The sequence below is a fragment of the Vicugna pacos genome, chromosome 16 (assembly GCF_048564905.1).
Source record: "Vicugna pacos chromosome 16, VicPac4, whole genome shotgun sequence".
NCBI classification, from domain to species: domain Eukaryota; kingdom Metazoa; phylum Chordata; class Mammalia; order Artiodactyla; family Camelidae; genus Vicugna; species Vicugna pacos.
In genome coordinates, this window is record NC_133002.1 from 44447543 (window position 1) to 44471706 (window position 24164).

At 42.3% G+C, this 24164-nt stretch overlaps 1 protein-coding gene across 3 annotated transcripts in view; it reads right to left on the reverse strand.

The window, feature by feature from the left end:
- Nucleotides 1–3576, reverse strand: part of CPD (carboxypeptidase D) — a 58922-nt gene extending 55346 nt beyond the window's left edge. For all 3 annotated transcript variants that reach the window (XM_072939101.1, XM_072939100.1, XM_031685865.2), the window contains exon 1: nucleotides 2760–3576. In XM_072939101.1, the coding sequence (XP_072795202.1) occupies nucleotides 2760–3490 (731 nt within the window). In that variant the 5' untranslated portion in view covers nucleotides 3491–3576. The remainder of the gene's footprint in view (nucleotides 1–2759) is intronic.
- Between the last annotated feature and the right edge of the window lie 20588 nt (nucleotides 3577–24164).

The window sequence follows — 24164 nt, forward strand, 5'->3', positions numbered from 1 at the left end:
ATAGATATTAAAAAGTCAATCTCTAAGTTAACTCTATCATGCTCCCCAGATCACCCTATAAATAACTTTAAAAAATTAAGAAAACTTGATGTCTGATAAACTAAATTCTAAAGATTTCAGGAAATTGTAGATGTATATCTACCCCAACAATACGATAATGCTTTTCACAAACATACCCATAAAATCATTTATATGCTAATTTCCTATTAAAGTCTAAGCAGGTATATTTAATTAAAGTAGTGTGCCAAAAATATGAGGGTCAAGTAAACTATAAAATATTTTAATGATGGAATTAAAATCTTGTATATTTTCCTAAGCATATATGTCAACTATCAATAGTACAAAATCATCTAATGGATGAAGTATAAAGTGAAACAAAGAAAATAAACTTCACTTTCCAAAGCAAGAGGAAATAAGTCTTACAATTTTACATATCCAAAATAACAACAAAAATTTATTTCTAATACAGCTGGGTAAACAGGATATCAAGAAATTATTCAAATGATTTATTTCCCAAAATACACTGAAAAAGGTAATTTCCCCATACAGACTGATGCTTGCAGTTTTTAAATTTCCCATCCATAATGGTGACTCTATATTTAGGAATTAATCTCAAATTGTATGTGTACTTGTTTTTTACTTTATTCACATATCAGTGTCCTCTGTTATTGATTCATCATTAAATAATATGCATCTTGAGGTTTTTAAGATTGAGAACAGATGAATGTAATTTTCACCTTATATAGTCACTTACTTTCCCTTTCCGAATTAGGGTTACATTTGAAAAGTGGGAGGGTACGATTAGGGTAGTCCCTAGCCACAACACAGAATGACTTTCTGTGTAATACCAACTGACACAGGTGAGCTTTTAACATTTTCACCAGCTCCTATCATTGAACTAATTAGCCCAGACAATAACATACAATCGTTAAATACTGGTGATAGGAAAGAGTTATCCGTAGAGGGAATTTCTGGTTCTAGATTTAAAGTTTAAAGCTTTCAGTATAGTCTCAAGGTGACTTACACCAAAACAAAGCTCATTTTCATTTTTGGTCATAGCACAATACTAGAGGGAGAAATCTAGTCACAGAATTTACATCCCTGCCAGGGTCCTGATGGAGCATTTTAAACGTGTCATTTAAGCAATGCAAACAGTGCATTTGATACATCATCTCAGAAAGGCCCAGGCCATCACAGCTTCTGACAATAAGCTGTATGTTAAAGTTGTATTTATTATGTAAATGATCAGAGGTCCTGACACTGTTATCTTTAAAAGAAAAATCTTTCCAGAAAGTGTATGTTGAATTAATATCTATGAGGGATCTTAAAAGGAGGAGTAAAGTGAGAGGTGGGAGATAAATAGAATCTAGAATTGTCATAATGCCCATGAATTTTTCAAGGTCTGCTACATACCCTGGAATCATCACGAAACCTTGTAGAAGAGATGATTCCAAGTCCCACAGAGAAAGTTCTTTGTTCATTATTACTTTCATCTTTTCTGTCACTATAGAGAGCTTCTTCAAATCAAGATAAATTGCTTCACAAGCCTTACAAAGACAGAAAAACGGGGATATGCTGGCAAAGCTGATGCTTGAAAAAGGGAAGAGGTGCATGCTCACTTCAGACATTGTTCCATCTGGAGTAAGTTCCCTCTTCCTTTTTCTTCTCCTCCTCCTTTTTGCAGAAAATCCCACCCATCTTGAAACATTCAGTTCAAGTTCTACCTCTTCCACAGAGATGACCCATATTACTGCAGCCCACACGCATTTTGCCAGTAGGAACAAATCCTGTAAAGTTAACTGGGTATATAAACATAACTCATATCTAGTCATAATATTCTTTTGTTATACACCAATTTCTCGAGGTCCTCACGCTTCTTTTAATTTTTTAAATCCCACTTAGAGCTTAATAACACTTAAGATGTGTATTAAGTGTGGCCCTGGCCCACTAACGAAGTGCACAAATGGCATCAGAAACCGTAGAGTCTAAAATGAAGCAGCTCACAGATGAAGTTTCCAGATCTGTACAAGTTCTCCAGCCATATCCACATGCTCCTTAGCTGAGTCAGAGGGTACAGCCTGGAAATGAACCAGTTTCTCTCAAAAAACCAAGAGGAAGACCCCGGCAGAGGAAGACCTGTCATTTCTAGGCTACAGTCTCCTTCCATGGCTGTTAAGAGCGCTAAGAATCAGGTTGCCCGAATTTTAAGTCCCGATCACACTCGACACTATCTAAATTAAACAGTCTGACCCTCGACTTCCCCTTATGCAAAACAGGGATGTTAATGGTATCTATCTCATCAGGTTGTGGCTAACATAAACTGAGATCATGCAGTCCAAGAAAAGGCCTTAGCACAGTCCCTATAGTAATAAGACAACCGCAATATTGTCAGCCTATTTATAAAATGAGTGAGCTGACCTAGGTCATCCTTAAGGTCTCTTCCATTGCCCATATTCTACGGTCCTGTGAGAACAGGAACCAGAATGCCAGAAAGGAGTGTCCCCTCCAGCCAAACAGCGCTCTCTGCATCCTTTGAACAAATGACAGCCTGTAGGCAGTGCTTCTCGGGCAATTAGCGGGACAGGAGGCTAAACGGACTGGGCCCTGTCCTCGTTACTGGGTGTTGCCATCCGTCCTCACTCCCCTCGTCCCTTAGGCCTGGAAGCACTGTGAGCGCCTACTGAGCGCTGGACCCAGCCTCTGCCCCAGGAGGCTCGCGCGGATGGAGTTGGGGGTGGTGGAGGGAGGGCGCCACTCACTTGTTCCTGCGGATCCAGTCGATGAGGGCGCGCACCTCGGGCACGTCGTCCAGGGACGGGGGCTCGCCGGTGCTGAACTGATCCGGGAAGCTGCGGTTGAGGTCGCGGCCCCGACTGTTGTCCCGGCCGCTGGCCCCGGGAGGGCCGCTGTCGCTGAGGCCGCAGTCGCCCTCATGGGCGCGCTCGAAGCCGTCGGGGTTGAGGCTGGGCAGCAAGTACACGTCGGTGGTGTTGAGCAGGCGGACCAGGCGCGGGTCCCCACGGCGGTAGCCAGCAGCCAGCTCGCGGGCCAGGTAGATGAGCACCTGGCGGGACACGGTCTCGTCGCCGTGCATGTTGCCCACCAGCTTCACCTGCGGCCGGCCGGGCAGAAGCGGCCCCGCAGCGTCGGGCCCCGCGTTGCCGTCAGGAGGCGGCGGCCCCAGGCCGGCCGTGAGGCGCAGCACCCACAAGGGCCGGCCCTCCACCGAGTTGCCGATGCTGAAGAGGCGGGCCAGGCCCGGGGGCCCCGCCGCCGCCGCCTCCTTCAGCGCCAAGCCCAGCTCCTCTCCGTGGTAGTAGCGGTCGAATTGACCCTCGTCCGCCTCGGTGCCCGCGCTCGTCGTCGTCGTCGTCGCCTCCGCCTTCTTGATGTGCGCTGCCCGGGCCGGGCTCCTTAGCAGCAGCAGACACAGCAACAGCGGGAGGCGCCCAGACCGCCAGGGCGGCCGCGCGTCCCAGTCGCTCGCCATCTTCCAGCAGCGCCGCTAACCCCGGCTCCGTTCCCGGGGCTCCGCGCTCCAGGCGGCCGGGGCCCGCCGGATCCCCTTCGCTCCTAGCAACCCCATCCCGCCCTCCGGCCGCAGCCAATCGCGGGCGGGCCTTCTGTGGCGTCACGCCGGGGGCGGGGCTGTCCTTAAAGCAGCAGATCCCCGCTCTGGGCGTCCCTTCCTCCAGTCGGGGGAGAGTTTAGTCACTCTCTTCCTTGGTCAAGGTTCCTGTCACTCTCTTTCCCTCCTCCCCGTTTCCTCTTTTGCGTTTGCTCCGCTTCTCTACTCGCTCAGTCTCTTCTTTATGACTTGCCCCTTAAATTCTCACCCCTTTTTCTCTATGTACTCTTACAAGCTTTCTTTCCATTTTTGTAGCAGCTTTTCCCAGCTGCGCTTTAACGCTTAGAATCAAGAATCGAAAGAATCAAAAGGTTCGAAAGAATCAAAAGACTCGGAAAAATTCAAAAGGTTCGAATGAATCTACTGTGGACGAGCCAAAGGACGCCTCAGCCCTTTCTGCCTTGCACCACCGCAGTCGTCCTTCTTAGGCTTGAGCCCAGCGCTCCGCAAAGTGGTTGAAGAAAATGGGACACTTGGAGTGGCAGAGGGCTCACTACCTCTTTCCAATTTTTAGTTTGTGTTGTAAGAAGGTGTCTTCTTTTTGTTTAGTGGAAATCTGCTGTGTAGTAGGCTCCCTTTGTGTTAATGGATATATTAATTTGGTGTTACCCCAGGTTATTTTACAGTGTGCTGGTCTCAGAACCTCTGTGGGCAGATTTCATTTCATGGTTCCCTTGCCCACCTCCCACACCTCTCCTAGGCAAGTTGTTTGCTAAACTATGGCCTTAGAATGACATTTCTGGAAACACTTGCTTGATGAGAATAATTCCTGAATGCCTCAAATCTGGCAAGTACATTGTTTTATCTGCTAGAGAAGAGATCTTTACACTGGTCTTTAAAGTAGGCTTTAGTGACTTTAGCTTGAAAAAACAAATCCCTCACAATCCTTTTATCCAGTGTGAAATTCTACCCATCAAGCAACATAATTGTAATATCTGTTCAAGTTCCTTCTTTCAGAGCTAGGTGTTTGAAGGCTCCTTCCTTGAACTATGATTGAACCCTAATATGAATAGGAAAGAGTTAATTCATTCTTTAATCAAATGTTTATTGAGCAACTACTGTATGCCAGAGCTAAGTGCTGGTAAGCAATTCACTCTGCTCAGTTAGAGACTGGATACTGTTTGTGATAAGTGGTACAATAGAGATATGGGGGCCCAGGTGAGGGAAACCTCACTCAGCCCAAGGAGGAGTAAAGGAGAAGGAGAGATACTGGGAGAGGAAGGGAGGAATTCTGGGTAGAAGGAGGAACAAGCACCAAAGGCTGCAAGGGTTGGAGAGCAATTCTGGGAACTGCAGGCAGATCAGGATTGTGAAGGAGCTCACAGGTGTGGAGGACACAAGCCAGAGAAGCAGGATCAAAGCCCAAAGAGCCTCACAAGTCAGGCTCTGGGGAGCACCTCGATCTATAAGACCATGGAGAGCCATTGATGGATTTTAAGCTATTTAGAAAAATCCCTCTGACAGTAACATGGAGAATGGAGTGGAAGGTCCAAGACTTGAGACCAAGAAACCTGTAAGGATAATATAATCCAAGAAGATAAGGCTCTGAACCCTCAAGGGCAGTGTCAGTGGAGGCAGAAAGAAGGAAATGGGTTTGAAAGACTTTAAGGAGGGAAAGTGGACAAGATCTGGTGACAGAGAGAAAGGACTGTAGGCTGCCTTCAAGTTATAGCCAAAGCAACTTGCAGGTGTTCACTGAGATATAGGACAGGAGAAAGTGCAGGCTTAGGTGAAGATGATGACTTTAGCACAGTCACACTGGTCCTGTGAGCGCCTCTTCCCAGTGCTTGTCTGGTTTAGTGCACCTCAGACACAGCAGCTGCAAGTCATCAGAAACAAAGCCCCAACTCTGCACAGAGACCACTCCCCCACAGGAGTACTTAATCATTACACTGTGCACTTTTACAATAATCCTAATCAAAGAAGCCCCAGGGGACATGTTAACCTCTAATCAAATATTTCCTTTTCTACCATTTCACTCTCCTTTGAAACCTCTTCCTGCCAACTCACTCCTGCAGCCCCACCTAGAGAGGCAATAAATAAACAAGCATGAGAGCAGTGAAATAAAGTGATGTAACTTGAGCCAGCACCCTCCCAGGAATCCTCAGCCCTCCTGCCTTGCAGTTGCAGCCTCTTTCAAGTCTGAAGCCTCTGTCCTAAGCAGGTACTCCGAGCTGGTTGTTAGAAGTGAAACCCTAAGCTCCCGACCCTGTCATTGCTTACTGGAGGGGAACCTCCAACTAAACAATTTCAGCTGCCCCTGAGAAGTCTTGAACCTTGTGACAGGTGTCCCTTTTCTCCTTCCCACAAGGAAAGTCTTGGCCTCACAAGTGTGAGAACTTAGGAAAAGGCTTCCTACTCACAGAAGCAGAGTGGTAATGACCTGGATTTTTTAAAACACGGCAGAGCTATTGGATGGCCTGCCTGACTTCAGTAACCACTTTTTAGAAAAGACTCATAGGTAATTGATACATGACATAGATTGTGAACTTGTAAATGTCATGTTGTCTGGCAGAAACACCCACAGACTTACACATTCAATTTGACATGTTTAAGGACCACCCATCCAGTGAAAGTTCTGCTGTGCTGGGTGCAGGAGGATTGGAAGATGAATGAAGGATTTCCCTCTCCTAGGAGGCAGCGTCTGGTGAGGAAGATAGAACACAGACAGGCTAGAATGTGTCCACAGGGCCGGTGCTATGTAACAGGTTCTGTGCTAAACCCTTTACATTGGTTGATAAATCTAATCCTCACAACAGTCCTGAAGTAGGTACTATTATCTTTCCCATTTCAAAGATAAAAATACTGAGGCACAAGATCTTACAGCTAGCAAGCCACAGATCTAGGACTCAGACCCAAGGAGTCTGGCTTCAGAGTCTGTATGTTTATAAAAAAAGAAAAAACTGCTTTTTTGTAGTGAACTAAAAAAAAACCAAAATGTAACAAAACCAAAAACCGAAAAAACCCTGCTGTTAGAACACAGAGAAAAAAGCAACTAATTGTGATGAGTCAGAGAAAATTTCATAAATACTGTTAGATCATGAGCTTTGGCTGAGTTCAAATTCTAGAACAACCCTTTTCTAGCTGTTTTAACTTGGAGGAAGTTATTTCATTTTTCTGAGGATTAAATGAGATGATCCATGTATAATATTTAATGGAATATTTGATACTTATCATATAACAGACTTTCAGAAATCATCATTATTTTTAGTTTGGTTTTTTTTTTCCTGTATTTTTTTCTGTTCAGGAAAAATAAAATGGAGGAAAGGGCAGTGAGGCCAGTGAGGATAAAGGGACAGAGGCATGCAGTCAATGGTGGCTGGAATATAAGCTGTGTTGGGAGGAGCAGCAGGAGCCATGGCTATGAAAGTGGGATAGTGCCAGATGATGGAAGGCTTTAAATATCATGTTAAGGTGGTTTTGCTTTATTCCACAGCAAATGAAGAACACAGACAGCTTTTTATGAAGAGAGTGGTGTGGCTCATACCTGTGTTTTAGCAAGAGAATTCCAGGGGCTGTGTGGGGCAGACTGAAAATCAGTTCCCATCCAGACAAGAGCTGATTCTGGCTAGATTAGTGAGGACAGAAAGGAGAAGAAAAATTAGAAAAATATTTGGGTTATTAGATTGACAAGATTTAGCAACTGCTTGGTACAAGGGAAGAAGAAGAAATAAAAGATGACTTTCACAAACTAGTGAGCCTGACTAGGTAGATGGCCTTGCCAGTATTCAAAGCATGCAAGACTAGAGAAAATCTCTTTGAGATGAGGACTAAATTGAATTGACCATTGGATTTAGCAATGCAGAGGAGCGGGAGACAAGATGGTGGAGTAGAGAAACTCACAGCTCGCCCTCTCCCACAAATAAACCAAGCAATGAAGAAGTTACTGATGACCTTTATAAGTGCGGTTATGATGGAATGGTGCAGGGAAAACCTCAAGGGAGTGGGTTTAGGAGAGACTAGAAGGTGATAAAGTGGAGTTGGGGAAATAATTCTTTTGAGGAGTCTGTAAAGGGAGTAAAAAATGGGACAACACTGGATAGGGAAGGAAAGCCAAGAGAGTTTGGAGGGCTTTGGGTTTTTTTTAAGATGGGAGGAATTCCAGGTTGTTTATATATTGATGGGAATGATTTAGTAAAGAGGAAAAATTTGACAATGCATTAGAGGTGGGGAGAATTGCTGGAGCCAAGCCTGTGAATATGAGGAGTCAAGATGGAACAGGATCTAATACATCAGTGGAGGATTGGTCTTAGGTAGGAGCACAGACACTTCACCTGTAGTCACAAATGGAATGGCAGAATGTGTGGCATAGGTTCAATTAGGTGACATATGGGAGCTGGTGGATGTTCTCTGCTGATTGCTTTTATTTTCTTAATGAAATGAGAAGTAAAGCCATCATCTGAGAGTAAGAATGTTGTAGCAGGTGCTGAAGGTTTGAGGAAATCGAGAACAATGTGAAACAATCATCTCAAAGAGTGAAGGAGAGAAATGGAGAGTAATAACTTTCAGCCATTGACACTTAATAGGGACCAGCAGTTTTTTTTTTTAACACATCATCTAGACTTGCTAATGAGACATGTAACAGAAGGGTTTATTTTTATTTGTTGGTTTTGTTTTTACAGAGTTTATTCTTACTTTCTTGGAGTCTTTAACTTTCCAGGCCAAAGAGAAATAAAAGATGTTTATTGAAATCTCTTTCAAAATTTGCCCTGGGTTAGGTAGGCCTATTTTATTTTAATTTTACTCAAGCCTGATTCTAGGGCATAGACATCCTGCTGCCCAGACATGAGGCCATGACAGAATTTGATCTGTATTTCCAAAAGACTCACTATTTGCCAGCATCAAATGGACAGCAGTTCTAATCTCAGGAGGAAATGAGGGAGAGAAGCAGGTATCAATTACTTTTAGTTGTACATATCAAAAAACCTGACTCATTCTAGCTTGAATAATAAATGGGATTTATTGGCTCATATAACTGAGAAGCCCAAAGGAGAAGCCTGGATAGAGGCGTACCTTTATCCTGTGGCTAAATGGTCACCAAGCACCTGGTTTCTCTTTGTCCCTTGACCCTGCCTTCTACAATGTTCGCTTTATTCTAAGTCTGACTCCCCTTGTCATCCCAAGAGGGCTGCCAGGAGCTCCCAAAGCCACATGCTTTCTCATTCATACTCAGCAAGAAACAGAGGATACCCTTGTCCTATCAATTTGCTGCATTACACTCAGATTGGATCACCTGCTGACCCTTGAACCATTCACTACAGCTGGTTATGGGAGATGGTGTATGCTGATTGGCTTAGCTTAGGATATGAACTCTACACTGCTGGGCCTGGGGATGGAATCTAATTCCCAGGAAATACATGGATCCTGAAATGGAAATCGGGGCCTATGGTAAGGCAGATGTGGGGAATGGAAGCTGGGAAGACAACCAGTCAATACCAACCTGCTTTTCACCATCCAAGTGAAAGCAGCAGGACCTTTTACTCACTCAGCACTTAAGAGGCATAACTGTGTGCCCTGTCCTGGGATGAGGATAGAGGCAGGTGGAGGAAGAAATAAAGGAGAAGGAAGAGGAAGTGCTGCAACACAGTGAAATAAGCAATAGTACGTATCAAGTGGTGATGACCAGTCCCTGCCTGGGGTTTTAGAGTTTACAGCATTGTAGTTTGTCTCACTAATCCTCATAATTTGAAAAGGAATATTTGCACTTATTTTTTGGCTGTCCAGCATCTGAACCCCTTCCCCTCATTTGGGGGAACCCTCCACCTTAGGGGTCTCGGTGGAAGGCAGAGCCTTCCCTCACTATGCAAGCTGAAAATGCCTCCTGGAACATGGGCATGTAGCCTCGGTTTGGCCAAGCAGATGAACTTGTGACGGACTTTGATTTGGGAGCCAGTTGCTGCTTGAACTAAGAAGCAGAGTCTGTGGATAATTCTTTTTGGCTGTGGTATGTGAGGGTGTCCACAACATACAATTTGAGAGGTGACAGAGCAAACAGAACATTCGGCTCCCAGCACCAGTGGGGGTGGCGGGACAAGCTGCAGCTGTTGGTACTTGTGAGACTAGCAGCAGGTTTCTAAGTTCTGCCACTTGCTTTAGGGCATTGTTCCTATCTGTGTATGACCCCCTAGCAATTCTGTGAGCCAACCAGTATCCTTTCTGTAAAGCCATTTTCAATCAGAATCCATTTCTGAGGCTGCAACTAATTGAAATACAACCCTTTGAGGTTAGTATCATCATCATTATTCAGGTGAAAGCACAGGTTCTGAGAGATTAAGTAACTGGTGCCTAGGACCACATTCTCTTCCAACTTTAAACCTCATACTTTTCTCAGTACATGCCTCATTCACATAAAGGAGAAACTGAGAAAGGCTCCTTCATTCTCAAAACAGTCCCTTCTTCTCGTCTGTCTTATGCCTAAAAGGTACCACTAGAGAGGACTTCCTCTGGGTCTGAAAGCTTTTTCCCTCAATTAAAAGGAAAACACTCCAGGGATCTTGAAATCTTGTCAGCTGACACCAGGATGGACTTGTTTAACAGCTGCTTGAGAGTAAGTGCCCATGAAAGTGGGACACAGGTGGGTAAGACAGGAAAGGGAGAGAAACACTAAAAGAGGAGGAATAGAGTTGCCATGGGACTGGAGCAAAAAACAGAACTTGCCTCTATATTTCTATGAAGCATCTTTAGTTTGCTGGCTTAGCCCACCGAGGTCAAGAGTGATGTCAGTAGGGGAATCCCCAGGGGGGACTAGATTGCTTCACGCCGATGGTTCTCAACCTTGCTTACCCTTCAGAATCCCCTAGGGAGCTTTTTGAAAATACAAGTGCAGGGGGAATGGGAATGGCTGCTGGATGGATACAGGGTTTCCTTTCAGGGTGAGGAAAATATTGTGGAACTAGATAAAGCTTGTTGTTGCACAATATGGTGAATGTGCTAAATGCCAATAAACTGTACACTTTAAAATGGTTAGTTTTATGTTATGTGAGTTTTAACTCAATTAAAAAAAAAAACTAGCTCCCTGAATTTCCTGAGAGGGGAGAGGGTGATAAAGAGCATGTGTGAGGGTGGAGGAGTTTCAGAGAAAAGACTGGAGGAAGCTGTTGAGAAGTGTGAGACTTCAGGAGAGAAACACCTATAAGATAACTTCAGGGAAGGCTTACCAAACTTTACTTTTCAAGGCTTCCATGGGAATTGGATTTCGATTCCTTTTGGATGTGACTCTGCTGAGACAGGGCTGAGTATAGCATAGTTTTACTTGGGTTACCTTATACCTGTTTTGCAAGTCTTCCCAAGGCTGGCCCTAGAGTCTAGCAACAAATTCAAATGGGACCAAGTGCTCTCTTGCCCAGATGTAGTAAGTAAGTTATGCCCAGGTCCAAAGACGTCTTCCAATAAAAACAGCAATGAACTGGGACTGTGTGCTCTTGCATAAAGGCCCCAGGGCACAACTCACACCTCTTAACCAGAAAAATAATTCAGTTACCAGGGATACTTTGGCAGTCAGCAATTTCAGCCTCTAATTTTGATGAAAATACTTGCCGAGACTGAACTGGCACAAACAAAGCACATTCACACCCAGCCAGCTGGACTCCATCTCAAGAGTACAGGATGAAGCTACAGAAGGTGAAGAGAGTGATACTATTTATGGGAACAATCTGCAGTCATCTCTCTGTTGTAGGTCTGGGTGAAAACAGCACAAGGGAATTATGACAGTTGCGAGGAGAAAGCAGCTACTGAAATGCTACTAGCCCACACAAAAGCCACGGCTCCCTTGGAGACCCCAAGACACAGAATAAGGCAGTGGGTTTGCAAAACGATGCTCCTAAGAAGCAATTACTAGCTCATGCTCAATAGAGAAGGGAAACGTTTTATGCAGCACCCAAGAAAGGAAAGAACAGGCAAGGAAACCAGATAAAACAGGCTGAACTGATGCAACCAAAGATAAGACAGAACAGATGGATATTATGGCAAATCGCTAGGGACACCAGAGCAGATGTTCCTGTCAGGTTCTTTAATGGGGCTTCCCAATGTCGCCCTACCCCTCACTCCCATCTTTGTTACTTTCCCAGCACTTCATTCTACTCTGTGTGTCTTCCATCCATTTGTTGAGTCATCCAACAGAACTTGACTAAGCATAATCTCTATGCCAGATCCAGTACAAGGCTCTGGACATACAGAAGTGAGGAAGACACAACTATGGCTAAATTAAGATGAGTCTCAGAAAAAAAACAGTAGGGGGAGGATATAGCTCAGTGGTAGAGTGCATGCTTAGCATGCACGAGGTCCTGGGTTCAATCCCCAGTACCTCCTCTAAAAATAAATAAATTAATAAACCTAATTACCTCCCCCCAAAATAAAAAAATAAATAAATAATTTTAAATGTGAAATTATAAAAAATGCTTAATAAAATAAATTAAAATTATGAAAGAGTCTCAGAGTCTTAAGAAGTAAAGAGGTGATAATAACCCCTTCCCAAAGGAAATTCAAAATAAAATTTTATTTTTCAAAATGACACAAACCTTACATATATTCTAGAATCAAAATAGCTTCTTTCTAGATTTGGGGATTACAAAATTCAGATTACATTAGAGATGAATGTTTCTCTCACTCTCATTTTGGTCCCTGCTTTGCTGGTGCCTTAAGGTGTAACCCAGAAATGGACAATTTCCTTGCCCTTAACATGCTCATAAGAGGGAGGATGGACTCTTCCTTTCTGGCTACCTGCTCTTCTCTTTCCCAACTTCTGGTAGCCACCATGGCTGTAAATGAGTAGAGGAAGGATGGGATGGCAACAGGGAGAGGAATTAACATTCTGAAAAAGGGGCCAGCTTTTTGCTGACAAAAATCCCACAGAATCATCGGGCTTTCACATCAGGCTGCTGAATGCACTCGTGGGAGCTGTGCTTCAGGATATGGAGAAGGTTTTAAGAGGAAGAAAACGAAGATATCAGAGGGATGAAATGACTTCCATCTTAACGATAAACTAAATCATTTCATACTTTTTTTTTTTTTTTTTTTTTTTGGCGGGGGAAGGTATTAGGCTTGTTTGTTTATTTATTTATTTAATTTTTAGAGGATGTACCAGGGATTGAACCCAGGACCTTGTGCATGCTGAGCATGCACTCTCCCACTTGAGCTACACACTCCCCTCCTCATTTCATACTTTCAACACTATCTAAATTTATAGAAATTGGGAGGTTATATGACCCAAATCATAAAGATATGGCTTCAGTAAAAGTAGCCTTGTCCATCGTGCCCTTGAACACTAGAACTAGAGGTCATTTCTTGTAACTGAACTCAGGTACCATTGGAATCTAGTGGCTAAATCCTACGGATAATGTTAAACCAGGCAGGACTTGAAGAACGGTAGGTCCACAGAAAACCAGTATAGGAATGGGTCAAGACTGGGGAGGAAAAGAGAATTCCCAAGATAGCTTCCAATAGCCAAAATAATTAGACTTGGAACTTGGAAATTGTAGAAAAAGAAAGTTTCCAAAGTTCAGAACTGGACAGTGGAAGAGGAGTTAAAAGCCAGTGATTTACTGAGCAGTGTTGGTTTCTAAAGGCAACATTAAATAGTCAACTGAGAATATGAAAAAGAGAATGTCAACATATTAACAAGGTGGGGTAGGCCTGCCAGGAGGCATAGATGAGATTTTGGCTACTGGGCCAAACAGAATGTTGCTCAAGTGGCACTCCTCTCCCGCTTCTTAAGTTAGCCCGAGAGACCATACGAGCCAGAACCTAGATGTGGTTCGTGGATGGTTAGATAAGCCCACAGATGAGAGATGCGCAGTGAGTTGAGTGAGATTAGAAGTATCTGGGCTATAATCTCAAACTTGTGGTTATCAGTGAATTGAAGAACCAGGGTTCCAAGACTTTCAGATATCATGAAAATACAAACTTTTCTTAAAAATCAGGGTGAGTATATAGGCAACTATCATTTTATTTGCCTCTACGAGTACTCTGCTTCTTTGGAAACAGCCCTTCCCCATCACAAACATAGTTACGGCGGGGCGGCCCTGTCACAGTTTCTCCATGCTCCAGCTATAGAGCAGGCACATAACACAGATTGGTCTCCACCATAAATATGGTGATTGGTTCAAGGGCGGCACGATTCCCAAGCCAGGATAATCAGAATTCTCTAACTGGAACTAATGGAAAGGTGCTTTCTTTCAGCTGGAAGGCTGTGTGGACGAAAGCTTAGACTTGCTTGAAGATAAAGTTCCGATTTCGTGGAGACAACTGAATTTTGAGAATGAACCCCAACATGCAAAGAGAGGCAGGGAGGAGAGGCTCTGTGGGAGAGTGATCTGAAGGTAACTCCAGTCACTCCTGAGGGCAGCCCACCCCCTCTCTGCCCTCTGGTTTGGTTGCAGAGGCAACACATTTTGCTTTCCACTTAAACTAGTTTAAGTTGTGTTTCTTCGGCTTTTATCCAAAGAATCCTGTCCTAGCAAAGCCATCTGGCAATATTCCTGAAGGAAATTAATTGCCTGGGAATTTATTGAAAGTTGCATGGGCACTTAGCAGACACCAACTAGAATGGTTAAAACTTTTAAAATTGACAGTGCCAAACGGTGATACACAAGAATGTTCATAGCAGATTTATTCATAATAGTTCCAAAATGGAAGCATTCCAAATGAGAATGGATATACAAATTGTATATATTTATACAATGGCATCACACTTAGCAATTAAAGGTAATGAATTACAACAATGTGGCTGAATCTCAAAAATATTAGGTGCCAGACACAGAAGAGTACATACTGTATGATTTCATTTATATTAAGTTCTAAAAGAGGCTAAACGAATTGTGAATGTACTTAATACCACTACACTGTATACTTAAAAATTATTAAAATGTTGATTTCCAATTAGCCTGGCTTCAGGCTCTTCAAAGGTGTAGTATCCAGTTGTCTGTCGTTGTGCTTTCTTTTTTTTTTTTAACATTTTTTATTGATTTATAATCATTTTACAATGTTGTGTCAAATTCTGTGCTTTCTTTAAGACACATCGGTTGCAGTGTTTTGGTATGCATTCTCATAAATGGTGATCTTCTATTAAAATATTGCATTTTTCCTAATTAAAAAGGATGGTAAATTTAAGTTATGTGTATCTTAGCATAATTTTTAACAAAGAGTATTGGAAAAAAGTTACGTACGGGCTGACATGTAACTGTCTTCTTTTTATTTTGCCAAGTAAGGACATTGAAAACCTGCCATCTCCTATCACCTGCATCTCATAAAAAGAGAAATATTTTTGAAATGAAAGAAATGTAAGGACATAGTCTCAGGATAAAGGATAGTTCTTTCCCCAAAAATGACATTTGGACATGTTCTCTCACATTATTCTTACTTCTGTTTTATTACAGATTAATAAAAATAAAAATTCTTCCCATATCAGCACCAGTTTAGAGACCAGAGTTTGGAACTGCTACCAGTAGATACTACAAAGTGGGGGTTGATGGCATCAGTATTGATAAAAACCCTGAGCCCACCAAACCATCATTCTGACCCAATATGATGTCTGCAGAGTCCTGAAAGCATGCTTTCATTCACGTGTGGAAGAATACCAGGCAAAAATGTCCCAGAGACGGCTTCTGAAAGACTGAAGATCGGAGAGGCCTCTTCACCAGAGGATGGCAGTGAGGTCTGGGGAAACAATGTCCTTCTCATCCTGACCCCATCAGAGAGCATGCTTGCGGCTCTTCTGCACATACGTGTGTTCTAATTTGTGTGCCTTATATAGGGTGCCTGCGTAGCCAGCAAAAGCTCTTGCAGCTACGGCTTCCCAGAAGCCAGGAAGTGAAGCAACCCAGCATTGACACAGCCAAGGAGGCTGAGTCTGCGTGGGTGGTGGCAAGGTGAGAAGAAAATGTAGTAAGTGTGAAACCACAGGGAAATTCATAGCTGGTTCCAAGGTTCAACCTTTGAAGTGAGTGGAGTCCCAGAAAATTCTGGGAACTTGAACGCTGACTAAACTTCAGGTGCCTGTTTAGGAAACAGGTGAATGGGCATCACAAAGTGAGGTGGTCAGGAATTTTCAGGGTCTGCATGCAGCCTACCCACTTCTTATTCTTTAAGTAGCATTAAAATATTTTATTAAATTAGCATAACAAAATTCCTTAATAATACCACCAAAATTACTTACATATTATTAAAGCAAGACACAGTTGGAAGGAATCAATGTCATGTGATTTAATATGATAATCTCAGCATTTGTATACATATAGTACATCAAATACGATTTTAAGTATCTTTTCTATGTTGTCTCCTCCTAGGTAAGTAGCTGCAATATCAGGGAAAAAATCTGATATGTTAAGGCATATTTTAAAATATAATGGCATACTTTCAGAAAAATCATAAATAACTTACTGTCTTTTTTTTAATGGAGGTACTGGGGATTAAACCCAGGACCTCGTGCATGTTAAGCATGCACTCTACCACTGAGCTACACCCACCCCCTTGAAAAATCATAAATAAGGACAAAAAAATGTTTATGTCCCTCCCGTGGGGATTGCCTCTTCACCCTTCTCAAGTTCTCATACCCTATGCCAGTCTGTGCACCTAGAGGGGGGCTCTCTATGCCCTGCTTAGGCTCTGATACCTTTATGAGATCACCCCCACACATGAACAACTTCCTTATATCTGGCTCAGACTCTGAACCCCACATTAAGCCACCACCACCACCACCACTCCACATGGATACCCTTCTCTCCCTGCACAGGCTCCAACTCCTTGCACTCCAACACAGGCACATTGCTCAGATTCTGGTGCCCACCCTGTGCTGGGCTGCTTCTTTGAGTGGATGCTCTCCCCACAAGCTCTGACACTCCCGTGCTGGACCACATCATGGCATGGATATCCTCCTCACTTTGATTGCCAGCTTTTCTTCCTTGTTCAGACTTGTAGGCCCTGTTGTGCAATACCTGTAATTGTTTTGCCTTTTTTCTAGATTTACACAGATTCAATTTCATAACTAGTCTTGTTATAATCCTATTTTCCTCATTCCTTAGTTTTTCATTCTGAGATGTCTTAATTGGCTGGATTTCATCCTCAGGTAGCCTTTTCAAAAAGCTACTTGTAGGTGCCTTACGTGAGCCAAGCCTTGGCACATTTGAGACTATCTGTTGGTTTCCTTCATATACAGGTAGAAATTTAGCTGGGTATAAAATTCTTGGGTCACCCACATTTCTCCTTAGACCTTTGTAAACATTGCTCTATCACCTTCTGGCATGGACCATTGCTGTGACTACATTTGAACCTAGCTTTATCTCTTCCTGTTACAAGTGACTTGTGTTTTTTGCCTAGATATGCATAAGATTTTGCACTTAATTCATGAGTTTAGTTATTTCATGTGACTATGTCATGTTTCTATGCTTTTGTGTTAATTTTTCCTACAACACAATGTATCCTTGAAATTTGTAGATTCTGTTCTTCATATCAGGAAAAATATATATATATATAATCCCATTGATAAGGTCTCCATTCTCATGACTTAATTACCTCCCAAAGACCCCCCACCAATCATATTGGGGGTTAGGATTTCAACATACAAATTCTGGGGGGACACAAACAATTCAGAATATAAGGAAAATTATTATTTTAAGTATGATCCAAATACGACACTTTTAATGTTCTTTCTCAGTTCAGGTTTCAGATTCTAAAATTCTGTGAATGACCTTTAGTGTGTGTTTGAGTCTGTGTGTACACATTTGAGCACGTGAGCATATACTTTTCATATGAACCAGTAAAACAATACCAAATATCTGCTACATGTATGCCACTGTTTACAGCAATATTAAACAGGAGAAAAACTTATTCAGGAACAGATATATCACAGGGTCCAGGTTTTATGAGCATGTGAATGTGCAGACTATGATGTAATAGGCTGAGATAAGAGCCCAGTAGTCAATTTGTTTTCCAAGAACTACAATGACCAGACAATAATTAGAACTAATTTTTATTTAACCTTAAAGTATGCTTAAACACTGTACAGGGCAAGGACGTAAGTACTTTACACATGTTAGTTCATTCAATTCTTACAGTAACTAAATAAAATAAATATTAATAGGCCATAATTTAGTAACAAGAGGACTAAGCCTTAGGTGAGTTAAATAAATCTCGAGAGTTGCCTCACTAAGTTGGTTTGGAACCAGAGTTTCCCAAAGCAGTGTCTCCACATTAATCCTCTCTCTCACCCATCTTCTGCTATAGAAGGAAGTCCTGAAGGAAAAAAAAATGTGTGTGCCTCTAAAGGGTATTCATATTTTAAGAAGTCAGATCTGTTTGTTCCCCTGAGTGTATGTTATCTTTACAGCAATACATGTCAAAATTGTAAAACATATGGAAGGTAAAACTTCCCTAAAAAGTCACTTTTAGTCATTGTCACCCAGTCTTTCTTCCAGCTGCTTCTTAGATCCTTTCACTTCATGTTCCAAAAGGCACTCAAGTTCAACATATTTGAAGTGAAATCATTGTTTTACCTCCCAAAACTTTCTCTTCCCCCTGATTAGTCACTGACAACTTCCTCTCCCTTGCCTTCTACATGCCATTGGTCATCAAAATCTGTTGCTTCTGTCTCTCATTCCCTCATTGTGATGAATCTGTTTCTTTCCTTTCAAAATGTCACCACTCTAATCCAGTCTCATTACCACTGATTTGCAATGTTGCATTGCAGGAGAGCTTCATTAGTCTCCTGTCCTGTCATCCTTCTGCCCTCTCTCCTCTTTTATCCCATACACAGGTTCAGACCTGCCTTTCTAAGCAGTGGCCTTCAAACCCTTTTGAGAGATACTCTAATCAGTACAAATGCTTGAGCATGAATCCCTACTATATTTATTTATTTCTATATAATGTACACACATGACTAAACATACACGTGCATTACTTAATGTACACAAAAACAGAAATTAAAAGGAAATAGAGAGGAAATGAATAATTTAACTTACAATTTTTACTTGATTTCTTCTGGAACAAAAATATTTTTGCTCTCCCTATAATTGAATAAATGTCATTGTTTTTGAAAATATCAGTTTAATCATTTGTGAGTCAGAGTTTCGCGAGCATGTTTCTAACTTCAGTTTATTTTGAAAATAGGTTTTAATTGTCATCATAACTGAAAAAGAACTGACGAAGTTACATAGTACCAAATGCACCAAAAATGCATTACTGAATCCTAATATTCATTTCCATCCACCAATTATGCAAAGTTTTATTGAAATTCAGCCAATAAATATACTGATGCCAAAGTTATTCTTGCAAGCTAATTGAAAGATATTGCAAATCTATGCCTAGAATATTAAAAGAAGACTCTGTTTCCAACTTTCTTAAGCATGGAGATATAAGTTTTTCATAGGCAATAATACAGTTATATTAATTTCAGGAATGAAATAACAATGGAAACATTTTCAGGCATTTCAAAGAAAATGCTCCCTCAATAAAAAGTTTCTTTGCAAAGGCAGTTACTTTTTCATTTACTGTTAAATGCCACCTTTTCCTTAAAGGTCTTGGTTAAATAAATGTATTTATCATTTTAATATCTGCTAGGTAGCAAAGTATTAAAAGTCATATGTCATAACAGAAAAGGTCAGAAATTTTGGAACACTGGCCTTTTTGTAAGAGAGTAAGTATGTGATTCATCTTTAGACCGACAATTCTTTTAACTCTTTTACCCTCAATTAACCCATAAACCTGTTTGATACAATTGATTTTTGCTATTACTCCCCATCTCATTACAAAATATTATAAAGATTCTACTACTTAAAAGTTTTGGTGTTTTACTTTTGTCTTTGTTTGAAAATGGTCTTAAGCACACAAACTCTTCTCAGGAGATTTCTCTTACTGTTATGGTAACACTCATGTACAGACAAAGGTGGCTACCAGCATCAATCCATATATTAGATATCAGTAAAGTTTAATATTTAAAAGAAAAACAAATAGAAACTGCAATATATTTTCTGTACCCTAGGGCAGCATCTAATGCACCCCCAGGAATGAGCGCACATACACCTTTTGGAGCCCACCGGAGTAAAGCATTGCTCCGATCCTGTCACTCTTCTACCAGGAGGCCGACACCTGCAACTCACTGTTTGGCTTGAGCCAGCCTTTCTGCTGGGCACCGTCTGACCTTAGCAGCTCAATTACCAGTTACAGTTAACCTGCCTTGTGGCCTCATTCCTCAGGGCTTGGGTGTGAGTTCCAGACTTTATACATACATACATACATACATACATACATACATACATACATACATACATACTACAACAACAAAAATAGCAAATACAACAGAGCTTACTCCTCGCCTAGTATTGTTCTGAGTGCTTTACATTATTTAATCCTTCTAACTCTATGAAATAATATTATCCTCATTTTACAGAAGATAAAACTGACACACAGAGATTATATAACTTCCCCAGAAGTCACTGACTAGCAAATGGTGGTGGGTGAGTTGGAACCTAGGCAGTCTAACTCCAGAGCCTGTGCATATAACACTTGGTTATTCTGCCCTGTCTCGTACCAACTTGCCCTGGTTAATTGTAACAGGGGTGGAGAGGCATTGCTAAGCCAGACAGCTTTCAGCCAATGACATGGCCAATCCTGAGTTCATTGTGAGGTAGTGCTGCTTCTGACTGGATCAGATATTCAAGTTCAGAAACACTGGCTGCTGAAATAGGAAAGAAGCCTGGGAGCCAGAGATGGCTCAAAAGCTAGAGTGAAAAACAGAAACTGTGGCCAGTTCCAAAGAAAAGGACCTAGAAGCCAAGAAACAGCATGACCAGGGAATATGAACAATCACCACCAGTTACTAATGCTGAGTATGTCCCAAACTCTGTCATATTTACCTTATGTTCCCTATGACTATTACAAAGACCCTGTGAAGAAGGTATATTATGCCTTCATTTTCTAGACAAAGAAACCGAGGCTCATAAAAATGAAGTCATTTTCCTAAGCTCCATAACTAAATTAAGTGGCTCAGCCAGGATTTGAACCTAGGTATGTCTCAATTGTGTATGCTAAAGGATGGTTTGGTGTGGAGGGGTGCTACAATCACCAGCCTCTCCATAACCTCACATTCTAGAAAAAGAAAAAATAACACTTTCAAAATTGATGAATTTTGTTTCTAAAGGCAGACAGAAAAATATCAAAACTATAGCAACATCATTGAAATCTATGTTTTTTTTTTCAGCAAAATAAGCCTGTAAATCACTCTATTGCCAAATAGGTATAAATCCAATTATGAAGCTAATGACACATTTGATGCTTAAAGAGAAAGTAAGCAAAAGTCCTCTACCTAGTGACACCATAGGCTGTTGCAAAAATTCAACAGCACACAATGTGAGAGACCTATTAATCTCATGTGTGCATCCTGGAAGCTATTTCCTGACACATAGGAAGGAAACGACTGATGTGCTATGTACCAATCAGCCCTCGACATATGTGTGCTACATAAATGAAAGGAAAATGCTCCATGACATTTAATTCTACTTATCACTACATATGCATGCTATGGGAGAAGACATTTTTCATCTATAATTATTTTGTGAGAAAATACATGTCAGAGTCGGTACTGAGAGAAACCTGAGCAAATGTTTAGCAAAGATAGGTGGGACTGACTACAGGAACAAAAGGCTACACTTGAATGCCAATTTTCTGCTTGATTTACAGAGAACAATTAGCAGACAACATGCACCCTGACCTTCAGTCAAGGATGAAGGAAAGAGTGAAGATCGCAAATATGATCAGGTCACAACCACTGAGTGAATGTCTTTTTAGTGAGAAGAAACAAGATTCTGCTATTATGTGTGCAGGTATGTTGCCTGTTGAAGAAAGACACTCCCACACATTTTTTTTAAATAAAGGAAGAGATTTATAGTATTTCTTTGTGACACTCACAATGCCTGCAGAGGCATTTCTCTGCTTTTAACTGGATTATCTCAGCTCTGTGTTCACATTCTTGCCTGGCCTGAACCTGCCACTTCAAGGGGCACTGAGGCAGTCCACTGCCATGTGGGCCTCCCAGGGGGTTCTCACAGCATGGCAGCTGGCTTCCCTTAGAGTGAGTGAGAGAGTGAGAGAAGGCCAGCAAGACGGAAGCCACAGTCTTTTTGTAACCTAATCTCAGAAGTGACATCCCATCCCTCCTGCCCTAATCTATTGGTTATAAATGAGTCCATAGGTCCTGTCCACATACAAGGAGAGGAGATTACACAGGCATGGATACCAGGAGATGGGGACCACTGGGGCCCTCTCAGAGGCTGCCTGCCACAGTATCCATATACTTCATGGGTGTGGTTTTACTTGGACCAGGGTGTCACACAATTCACTAGTCCTTGGTCAGTGAAGGGCTCTACTCTTCCATATAGCATGGCCTGAATTCTCAGTGCTCTGTGATCCAGGAGGCAGAACTGGACCAGTCATGTTGGTGGCTGAAGATGGGTGTAAGGGCTAAATCAAACCCTAATTTAGAGGTCCAGGGCCCTTGGGTACACATCTATTATAGAGAAGGTGGGTTTACCCCCTGCTCTTTTCAGCTGGTGTGACTGTTTGGTGGGATAGGTCTAAAACTATTACTCTCCCTTCCAGTGGCAGGGACAAAGGTTGTCTTCAGTTAGCACGTCCTTTTAGCTGGGATACACTGAGAACTGGATTCATCCCAGGTTCTCAGATGGAGTAGGTTTGACCTGAGAGGATGCTCCATCATTATGGACTGGGAGTTGGTTTTCATACTTTAGGCACTGTTTGTTTAGGCCAGTCAGTCCAAATAAGAGTGGCCTGAATTGGGTCAGTGAGTCTCTTACTGATCTGTTCCACTAGGGATTAGAGATTGTTGGCTGTCTTCCAATTTGCATTTTCCTCTTTGTCCTTAGTAACAAAATCCCCAGTTATTAGCTTGGCACATGGCTGCCTGAAGTAAGGACAACAGTGAGAAGTCTTCTTGCAGTTAGATGTGGTCATGTGACTGTGTTCTGGTCAAAGGAATTTAAGCAGTTGTTGGTATCGGCAATATAAGTAGTTGGTATGAGCCATCTTGAGGATGTGTCCTTACAGGAGAGCACAATGCCCAGCTTTGCCTTTTTCCTTTGTGTTGGCTAGAACATGTATGTAGTGACTGCACCTCCAGCAGCCATACTGAACCAGGAGGTAACCTGGGGAGCAGAAGCCATGCAGGATGAAACAACACAAAAGAAGGACATGATGACATGCCATACCAATGCTGGGGTAGCTGTCTTCGGACTTCTTAAATGTGACAGAGACATAAATTTGCATTTTTGTTTGAGTCATTTCTAGGGTTTTCTGTTACTCCTAACTGAATCTCATCCTAACTAATGATGTGGCTTGGTTCAAGTCCAGATCCTAAACATATGCAATTCAAATTTTGTCTTGCCGTGACCTGAGGCAGGTATTGTCTCTAAGTATAAGGTAAAAAGTTACAGCAAACATTGCCAGGTTCCCACCGGTGATGGGTAAGAACGTAGGATGGGCAGACTGGCTTTGCCCAGGGCATGGGGGTGATATGCAGAGAGCCAGATGCACCTGCTGAACCGCAGGGGTGGGGCTAGGTTAAAGCAGGGGCTGGTCTTTGGGGTTCTCTTCAGGTAGGAGGACTAGCAGGAGGCTGTGGGGCTTTGAACAGAGCTCTCCAGGCGTCTGCCCTGGGTGCTGCCTTAAGTCCAAAGGCCTGAAAGGTTTGAGATACGTAGGTCAAGTCTCCGTCTGACTCAGATATGCAGAGCCAGCAGGCACCTTTCAGAGTCGCCAGGGACAAGGAAGTACAGATAAAAGACAAATAAAGCGGGGAATAGACACAAACAAAAAGCCTGTATCAAGCACCAACGTGGACAGTGTTTGCGTTGTGTGTGCGGTGCCAGCCAGAGGGCCCTGGGAAACAAAAGCTATGCCTGTTTTCCCTTCACGGGCCTCTGTTCCACGGTGTCAACGACTCTATAGTAAAACCCACACCCGGGCTTATGCCAGGCTATGCTTAGCTCCCATTCTCCTTTCCACGGCATGCCAAGGAAATACTTGCCTCAGGGCACGCGGAGGGGACATTTCTGGGGTATTTAGTGCCGATGTTAGCAGTGGAGAACCCAGGATATCCACGAGTTTCTTAGGCTCAAAGTATCTCTATTGTAAAAATGCAAGTCCTGCCTTGTGGAAAGGGTAGGAATTTCCTTTAAGGAAGAGGAGCATTGCAGCAAATGTACAACCTGCCATCAAAATTCTGGACTGTGCATATCTTTTTTAATGTTTCTGAACTGAACTTTAGTTTGATAAATTCACTCCACTATCTTTAGATTGTTCTATTTTGGTATATACTGGCCCAAGAATGCCTGTAGTTCAAAATCCATTCCCAGTGCCAATTATTTTAAAATATATTTCCCCAAATTAGGCAGAGGGACCTTCACTAGTCCAGAAGGGGTCAGTGTGGGAGGCTCAATGTGGAGTGCAAAGGGTGTGGGTCTTTAAGTCAGGTAGACCTGCACTGAGATCAAGACTCTTACACTGGAGTCCAAAGATACTATCTTAGTTGGGG